Source organism: Benincasa hispida, chromosome 1, assembly GCF_009727055.1.
Source record: "Benincasa hispida cultivar B227 chromosome 1, ASM972705v1, whole genome shotgun sequence".
In the NCBI taxonomy this organism is placed as follows: Eukaryota; Viridiplantae; Streptophyta; class Magnoliopsida; order Cucurbitales; family Cucurbitaceae; genus Benincasa; species Benincasa hispida.
Window position 1 is genome coordinate 45,310,062 of NC_052349.1, and position 10,394 is coordinate 45,320,455.

The window sequence follows — 10,394 nt, forward strand, 5'->3', positions numbered from 1 at the left end:
CAATGCTCAACAGCTCGATACTCGATCCTCGTTCACTCAGTAACGTTTTCTTGATTACTTGACAACCTTTTACTCGATGGTGCTCACGGTGCTCGATGGCTGCCTCAAACTCGGTGGAAATCGATGGCATTTTGGTCTTTTCAACTCCTTTGAAGCCCAGATGTTCAAATCAACTCCAAATTGCTTTAAATTAACCTCCTTCACCACATTATTAATTCTACCTCTTGATCACTCGATACCTATAAAATAGATAAATAAACACATAAAATCCACTAACGAGCCCGAATTAAGCTAGGAATATAACTCTCTTTTTTAGAGCTAACAGAGTCCCACAACTCAACCTAAGATTCCTAGAGAATAGTAGGGATGAAAAGATTGTAGCTGAATCTCGTTGAAAAAGAAATCTTAAAAGTTATGTAATGGAACCCTCTTGATACCTTTTGCACATGCTTAATTTGAAGCCAAAATTAAGGAATTAGAACGCTTAATGATACTGTTTTCTTTTGTTGCTTGTTTTTAGAAACTAACAGGTATAACATCAAGTAAGAATGCATTGTAGACTCCCTTATGGAGGCTGAATATGTAGCTACTTGTGTAGTAGCAAATGAAGCAGTTTGGCTCAGGAAGTTCATGTTCGCCTCTTGTATCTAAAAGTGCTTATGAATAAGGGTAAAAGATGATACTAGATGAATGAAGATGCATGACGAATTGCTTCTCTATGTGAGAAGAGTAGGCGATGCGTCGAAGTGGATATGACACACATATAATGCGTACAAGCTTTCCTAAATTAGACCCAAGTATAAATTTGACTCAGTCTTCCTAGTAAGTTCAGGGTTGAATACAAGGATTTTTTGGATTGTCTAACACGATCATTGCATTGCTTCAATTGTAGATGGTTCCCAGATTAATGAGAGTGAAGATTATTTACACTAATCTCAATGCACGCATGCAAGAACATAAAAAGTTCAAGGAGAAAAGGGGAATTTATGGGTGAATGATGCTAAGTGTTTGGGAGTTTGCGTTGATTCCAAGCTATATGAACAAGTGTGTGAAGGTGTGAGAGTGGGATTAAGATGATATGGATTCTTGTTTACAAACCAAGTGTATGTATGTGCGTTAGGTCTCTGTTCTTTAGATCGTGTTATTCAACATTTCTCAATGTGAATGCCACATGTATTCCTATCTCTAGGGTGCATGCATTGGTGTAAGACAATGGTGAAAACGCAAGTATTTTTATCTCTAAACCTACTATACGATTGATTCTTAGTCAACTCGGTTAGCTTCCTCTGCTTCCGGTGGTGGGCCAACCACTGATGCGGACAGAGGCTAGGTAATGTCTCTTCAACTAGACTCAATATGTTCATTAGTTAACCTACTCTCTCGAACAGTTTAACTATGTAATATCTTCAATTATGTGATCAAGATGATTAAAGAATGGAATTCAAGTATGCAACGAGTCAGAAAAATGGCAGCCACATACAAATTTGAATGTAAACAGAGAAACAAGAGTAGGTTGATCAAATGTAAGATTGAATTTAAAGATAGAAAATGTGTTTACTACCATCTCAACTTAATCGAATGGGATGGTAAACGAAAGTGAAGTAAAAGAAGAGAAAAAAGTCAAGCTGTAGAGTTCAATCTCATGTTTTCTTTGGCTTGATTTAAATGCTTATTACAACCAACTTGGTGAAGAGATGATAAAGAATTCTCTCTCGAGCTTAGTCTTCAACAACTCTTCTTGATCAACGATGGCAATAGATCTTTTCCTCCTATCTTCTTCTTGCAACGGCAGAACTTCTAGCTATCTGAATCCTCTAGGTCCTCTAACGTGTCTAACTCTTTCTCTTGGCAGCAAGCTTCCTTATTTTTAGGTATTTCCTTTAGTAACTTGTGACAAGACTCACATTAAATTCCATGCCCCGGTCAGCTGCTTGCCATTTTAGAGCTTTTCAGATGCCGCAGTCAAATGCCCATATCTACAAGTGGTGATTTGATAGATAAAGTGCGAGCCAATGTATCTCTTCTACATTGGATATATCTGGACACATGCCCTCGTGTTAGCTTGGTCTGCGACACTTCTTGAAATTTCTTGAATTCCTGCAATCAGATGCATTAGTAAAGCAGATTTAACAAGAAAGCTACTTTTGTATGCGTTAGTGATGTATTAAGGAATTTCATGTGTTTTTTCTTAAGATGAATGCGTTTTAGAATCCTAATTGTTCCAATCTTTAAGAGACAATAACTTGTATTTCTACAAGTTATCAATTCTTAAGTGATTTAGAAGTGGTTCCAAGCATGAACTTGCCTATCACCTTATACTATGACAACAGTGGGGCATTAGCCAACTCTAAAAAGCCTCATAGCCATAAATGAGGAAAATATATTTAGAAGAAGTATCACCTGATATGGGAGATTGTGCAATGAGGAGATGTGATCATCACAAAGATTGTTTCGGAGCACAGCATTGTTAATCCATTTGCGAAGACTCTCTCAACTAAAGTGTTCAAGAGTCATCTAGAAAGTCTAGGTCTACCCTAGTTTATTGTATTTATTTAATATTTTCGTTGTTTTGGGTTTTGATATTATGTACATCCCACTAACTAGAGTTTTAGTTCAAGTGGGAGTTTGTTGGGTTTTATGCCCTAAAACCCATAGATAGTAAATGTAAATAATTGAGCGTCATCAATAAAGAGTTATCGATGTTATTTCAATAATTGTTATTGATTGTACTGTATTTATTTTGTCTTAATAACCCTAAATCCAATAACTAACATTTTAGGTTGTATTATGAGTCTTGAACTGTATGTGAAGACATACATGGATCAATGTTCAAGATACAACCTAGAGGGTCTATAGTATAGGGATAAGGATTGGATACCTTATCCTGGTGACACTATGGATACCCACTCTGTATTTGATATAAATGCAATGCTCCAATGCATTTGTGTAGGTGACATGCGAGTGGGAGTATCCTATGCAATGAATTTCCATAAAACTAGACCTCGAAATAGTAACAACTAAATGTAACATCGTTGACTAGTTAGGTTTCTATTTCAATAAGATGACCTAGGCAATTTTGTCTTAATTCTGAATGTATTATGAACTCCTGTTCACGAGGGATTGTCCTTTGATTTCTATGGGGTGAGAGTCGTCAGCTCGTCGACTCAATAAGCCTCATTTTGGGGACAAGACCGAGGAGGGAGCTGGGAACATAATAATACAAGATGAATTTTACTCCTTCCCGACTTTAGGGTAAGTAGATGAGTGTTTCCTTTAGTGGTGTTTCCAAGACTTGAATAAAGAGTCCTACCCTCTCATTGGTCCGAGAAAGGTTTCTATTTAATGATTGGACCATAAACAGATTGTTCATTAGAGGAGCACTGGTACTTAAGGATACAGAGGTAACCTAGAGGTAAATTGGTAATTTGACCCAGCTGATGTTAGAACACTCTTGAAGGACTAACTTGTTGTTATTGGTCTATATCTGTGGATACAGAAATATATTTACAGTGAGAAGAGTGTAGCTGTGAATCTTTAGTGGAGTATACCCACAGTTAACGAATATTGATTAATTTGGTTAATGAGTTTAGTCAATTAATCTCATATCGTTAGAGCTTCTAATCTGTAGGTCCATAAGGTCCCTTCCTAGCTCGTAAAGGAAATTGAGATAACTATGTCTTGAATTGAAATGTTCAAATTCACTTAGGAAAATAATATAATGCATAATGATACATTATAATATAAAGTTTATAATATAAATTTAATTTTGATATGATTCAAAATTAATTTATGAGAGAATTAAATATTTGAAGGAGTTCAAATATTAATTTAATGTGAATTAGATTCATATAAAAACTATAGGTTCAAGTTAATGTGTATTTGATGCACATTAAAACTATAGGTTATGAGAGAAACACAATTGAATATCATTCAAATGTAAGCTAAATTAAATATTTGATATTTAATTTGGTAATTATTTAATTGAAGAATTAAATAATTATTTGATTGATTTAATTTAATTTAATTAATTGAATTAAAACTATAAGTTATGTGAGAGATGTTTCATTTAAATATGATTTAATTGGAATCATTAATTAAATAAAGATTAAATTAATTATTAATTTTAATTAATTTAGTTGATTAAATTAATTAAAAAGATAACTTCTATGTAGGGGAATTATCTGAAATGTGGGTGATCCCATGTTCCTCTCTCTTTTTGTTGATAAAAAAGCACTGTGTTTTTTATCACAGGGAAGACATAGCACACAGAAGAATTCTGTAATTTCATTTCTCTCAATTTCTCCTTCTTCAATCTCAATTATTTTCTGGTTCCCACAAACCACACTTCAACTCCGAGAGAATAGGATTGTAGTCTTGTGGTGGTGTTGAATTCAATCCAATTGGAGAATTGGCAAATTCAATCAAGGTTTCTACAAAAGTAATGTTTCTATTACTTTTCTCTGTAAGTTCAATGCATGCTTAACCTAGGATCTATTTTACAGTAGGCTGTAATTTTGTTAGTCTCTGTAATTTTTCTAAATTTCCCAATATATGGTTATTTTAGAAATCCTAAATCAATAACGAGTTTGGTTATGTGATTTCTGTTGCATTAAGGCGTTCATCCCTATAGTAACTTCACATGACAAACTTACAACATTACGAGACAAACGAGAGAGTCTGTTGTTTGTCTCGTAAAGTTATATATATATATATATATATTCACGAGACAAAAGACATAACTCAACTCAACTTTACAAGACAAAAGACAAAATAGAACTCAACTCAACTTTACGAGACAAAAGACATAAATCAACTCAACTTTACGAGACAAAAGACTGACTTTTGTCTCTCGTAAAGTTGATTTGATTTATGTCTTTTGTCTCATCAAGTAACTTCACAAGACAAACTTACAACATTACGAGACAAATGACAGAGGGCTTTCAAGCTATTTTACAAACTTCTCATTGTTGCAAATACTTCACGAGACAAATATTCACAACTTCACGAGATATTTGTCTCGTAAAATTCAATACACCCAAAAAATTGAATTCAGACGAACATTTACCCCCTTACCCCACATATTTTACAGGATGAAATGGAAAATATGTCATTGATAAAAAAGGGTTTTGGATTTTTCACTACATATTCCTACCAGAAATCACACAAACTCCCCCTAGAATCGATTAATCATTTAAAAACAAAGAAAATTGAAAAGTTACTTGTGTACCTTTTGTCAAAACTCGAATTGAGTGAAGGGGAAACAGAAGACGTCCAACAACTACGAAAGATGGGTCTTCTTTACAGAGGTATGGGAATCTTTGCGAGAAGAAAGTCAAACAATGGTTGAAAACTCAACGAGAAAAAAAAAGAAGTAGAAAATCCTAACTTCCATAGGAAGAAGTCTTTGCGATAACATTTGTCCTTCTGAGTCCTATTAAGGGGCAAAATTGTATTTTTACGTGGTGGATCCCTCCACTTAAAGTTTGAAAAGTTGGAAAATAGGTTAAAAAAAAAAGTAGATTTTAAAAATGAGGTTACTTTTGAATGGAAAAGAACTTTTTAGGTCAAAACGGGAAATTTTTCTTTTTTAAACCATTAATGAAAAGTAGATAACAAAAGAAGACATTTAGAGGAGGAAGGTAGTGTCCATGGGCTTAATTTTCAAAAACAAAAACAAAAAACAGGGCCTTAGTATTTCATTTTCAACATTATATATGACCATTGACACACTAATGATCTATACTTGCAATTCATTTTGAACTAGTACTAATATACAATTGAAATATCAATGTTAAAGTTTAAGTGTCATTCTACATGATATACTTCATATTTGGTACATCAACAATATCATTGATATATATATTTTTTCTTTCTATTTTAGTTATATCGATCAATTAATATATGAAATATGAAATATTTATTATACAATTGATATACCAAATTAAACATAACTTATATACCACTAAAATCATATAAAAAAATTTGGAAATGAAATAGATTAACTAATATAATTTAATATTTGGTATATCACTTGACAAAATTAATGCATTTAACATATACCATAAACATGAAAATTGAACTAATCGAATGAAAATAACTTTATATCAGCATGAGAAAATTAAAAATCCACACATGTCATACATCTTTCATATAGGATGATCTTAGAAAGCACCTAAGTGTTGGACATTTGCATATCGACCATAGCATAATTAAAGTCATGATCGATCAGTTGTATAAATGATATTCTTTAAATAAGGTATACCAATTGATTGATACACCAAATATAATGTATATTAGGTGACTGATATATCAACATATAAAGTATATTTGACATACCTATTCAAATGAATGTAAAATCATAAAAATGAAAAATATCGATAATCAAGTTTTATTATTTTTTTTTTTTGCTATATTTGCAAATTGAAATTAACCATTACTATATTTCTAATACTCTTATGTTTTTTTGGAACTTTTTAAAAAAACTAATGATTATTGACAAAAACAGTGTGGCTCATTAAGTATTGACATATTTAGGGTTGTTAAATCATATACCAAATACACGATTTAGCCTACACCGTATCCCACGTCCACGTTTTAAGCCTATATCATAACCCACATTCACGTTTTGAGGCCAGATTATGTACGTGGTACACGATTTAAGTGACACGCAAGCCAAAAAACTACTCATTTGGCAACACTCAATTGGCCATCCACGTGTAAAATCGTGGACAACGTCCACAATTTTATTGTCTTTCCACCGTCACTTAAATCATATTTGAGGATTTTTCCGACGACGAGAAATTTAGAGATTCTAATTTTAGAAAGTTTGATTTTAGAAGAAAAAAATGGTTTTTCTTTGCCCCTTTTGTAGGGGTTCTTTTATTCATCTCCACGATCTGATTTTAGAGAATTTTGGGGGGTTTTGAAACATTTTTTCTAGTATTTTAGTCATGATATGTAATACATATACACTATTTTAATCCATCTCTATTTCTTCTTCTTCTTCTTTTTTTTTGTTTTGTTTCCAGAAGGAGTTGTGAGAATTTTACTTTTGTCTTATTTATCGTATAATTTTGAATCAATGAAGTCTTGAAAGTCTTGTATAGTTGTAGTATATGAAACACCGAATCACTATAATTGCACTGTATGTCTCTTCTTCTTTCTTTCTCTCTTTAAAAACTTGAAACTTTGGTGAATACCTATGAATCATCAAGAGAGAAGAATATGCATAAGATTTTGAATTTACTCTAATCTGCGTAAGAAGAAAACTTAAATTTTTAACTGCAACTTGTTTTCTTCCTTTATTTACATAAATAAAAACAATATTTTGGTAAAGTGATTTGGTAAATAAAATACACTTAGATATGAGATATGTGGCATTATTATAAATCTATACGTGTTTGACATGTGAAGATAGTGAATTTGAGAATGAGGTAAAATAAAAGATGGTTTTTCTTTTATAAATATATTTTTTAAAAAGTACAACAATTCCTCGTGGTGGTTACCCATCAACAATGTAGGAAGGTGTTTGGACGAGGATGAACTCGTATAACTCGTACACAAGTTCCCCACCTATTTTTGTCAATATTTTTCACATCCTACCTTACCTTACAAAGTTGTTATTTTTTCAATGTTATTAAAATCATTTTTTTTCATATTACTCTATATTTGTCATTTCTTTTTAAAAATACAATATTCTTGACTTTAATCATATTTTTTGTCCCCATTGCAATTTTCCTTTAAAATTGTTATAAAAAATATTTTTAATGATTCAAAACTAATTTTGATGTAATAAAAACTGCATTTATAAAATTAAATATTAAATTAACTTTAAGCATTAAAGGCATGTGTTGAAGTGATTTTTGGCATGACAAAAGTAATTTTAAAAATTTCAAAATCACATGCACTAAAATGTTAATTTACCTTTGATGGAATTCATAAAAACTATTGAAATATCAATTGAAATGTTGACATGAGGTGAAAATTAAATTTCATAATTTGTACAAATTAATGTTAATATAAACAATATTTAAAATATCAATGTCAAGAGAAATGTCGAGGTATTAATTTTACGAAAAATCTAATTAAAATTTCAATAAAAATTCGATTTCGATACATATTCACAAAAAGCTTATGAAAAAAAATAAAAAAATAAATTTAAATTAATAAATTAATATTTTATAATTTTTAAATAAGTTGAGATTATTTATATTACATTTATATTATTGATATTTGGTTGCTTATTGTCAAGTTTTCTACGATATTGAACCCATGATAACATTAAAATATCTATGGAAATAAATTTATTACTCTGCGTAGAAGCTAAAAAGAATTTAGCCCACACAAATGGGTGTGTATCGGTATGAATATGATCTGCAACTGCAACCGAGAACACTGGTTCACTCTTCGATCGGAACTGTAAGTCTCATCTTCCCCAATTCCCCAAGGCGCTTTCCGGTGGCAAATTCATCTCTTCAATGACGCAATAATGGTGAACTGAATCTTTCTTCATTCACAATGTCTAATCTCCATTGTTCGGGCACTCATTCCTCTTGGATTCTCATTTTCCAACAAAAATCCGATTCAGAAATGTCCAAATGCCGCAATTGCAGAGCTTCTCCTCTCTCTCAACCTTGAGGTTTGGGAATACTTTGTTTCTCTCTCCATATCTCGCAATTTCTTGATTGCTTCTTCCTGTACCAGGAATTTCTTCTTCTTCCTCCTTGCAGACCGTGTACTACCGTGTCTGGATTCTTGAACTAGTTTTATGTATAATGGTTCCATGTCTCTCATATACGCATGACGTTTTTCCGAGTAAGAATTTTTCCCTGACCTCAAGAGGGAACATCCGAGCGAAGAAGGCTCTCTTCTTGCTTCAAAACTGCAAGAATTTCAAACAGCTCAGGCAAATCCATGCCAAAATCATTCGTAGCGGCCTTTCTAACGATCAATTACTTACTAGGAAACTGATTCATCTCTACTCTTCTCATGGAAGAATAGCGTATGCGATTTTTCTATTTAATCAAATCCAGAATCCTTGTACGTTTACTTGGAATCTGATAATTAGGGCCAACACTATCAATGGTCTCTCCGAAGAAGCCCTCATGTTGTATAAGAACATGGTGTGTCAAGGAATTGCAGCCGATAAGTTTACATTTCCATTTGTCATCAAAGCTTGTACAATTTTCTTTGCCATTGACCTAGGAAAAGTAGTTCATGCGTCTTCAATCAAATACGGATTTTCAAGGGATACATTTGTGCAAAACAATCTAATAGATTTTTACTTTAAGTGTGGACATAAACATTGTGGTTTGAAGGTGTTTGAGAAAATGCGTGTTTGCAATGTGGTGTCATGGACAACCATGATATCTGGGCTGGTCTCTTGTGGTGATGTACAGGAAGCAAGAAGGATATTTGATGAAATGCCATCTAAAAATGTTGTTTCATGGACAGCAATGATAAATGGGTATATTAGAAATCAACAGCCTGAAGAAGCTCTTGAACTATTTAAGAGAATGCAGGCTGAGAATATTTGTCCAAATGAGTATACAATGGTGAGCTTGATCAAAGCATGTACTGAAATTGGAATCTTAAGTGTTGGTAGAGGGATTCATGACTATGCCATCAAGAACAGTTTCGAAATTGGTGTTTATCTTGGCACGGCTCTAATTGACATGTACAGCAAATGTGGTAGTATAAAGGATGCAATAGAAGTTTTCGAGACGATGCCCAGAAGAAGTTTACCGACATGGAACTCAATGATCACTAGCTTGGGAGTACATGGGTTGGGGCAGGAAGCTCTCAATCTTTTCAGTGAGATGGAAAGGGAAAATGTGAAGCCAGATGCAATCACGTTCGTAGGCATTTTATGCGCTTGTGTACATATGAAGAATGTAAAGGCAGGCTGTGCTTACTTCAAACGAATGACACAACATTATGGTATTGCACCAATTCCTGAGCATTACAAGTGTATGGCTGAGCTTTATGCTCGTTCTAATTCCTTGGATGAAGCCTTGAATCAACAAAAGTGATGTCGATGGAACCCAATGAGGATTCCTTGGCTTTTCTGTTGAATAATGAGTAAAGAAATATGCAAATGCAGGAGGTCGCAAGTTTGGCCAACGGCCCTTCTCTTTGTTTTGATGCCAGAGCTAAGCAGGTGCGGAATTTTCTGTTGAATTTTTTAGCTTACTACTTGCTTTTCACTGTCATTTTATACACTGGAAAAAGGGGGTTTTCATGCTCTTGCATAGTATACAACAAACTTAATTGTTATTGATTCTTATTGCAATAGGTATACCCTGTTGATTTCAATGAATTTGAAATTGTTGATAGAAAAATAGGTGTAATATACAAGAGTTAAACGTGCATTCATTATTTTTATGTTGTGCAAA

At 32.8% G+C, this 10,394-nt stretch overlaps 1 protein-coding gene across 1 annotated transcript; it reads left to right on the top strand.

Annotated features, from left to right (window-relative positions):
* Positions 1–8,306: 8,306 nt before the first annotated feature.
* Positions 8,307–10,394, top strand: LOC120072324 (pentatricopeptide repeat-containing protein At3g26630, chloroplastic). The gene has a single exon (XM_039024828.1). It carries the CDS (start codon positions 8,775–8,777, stop codon positions 10,029–10,031), a length of 1,257 nt encoding a protein of 418 aa, XP_038880756.1. The 5' UTR covers positions 8,307–8,774; the 3' UTR covers positions 10,032–10,394.

Excerpts from the sequence above, each read along its gene's own strand:
- LOC120072324 (XM_039024828.1), top strand. The coding sequence starts at position 8,775 with ATGGTTCCATGTCTCTCATATACGCATGACGTTTTTCCGAGTAAGAAT.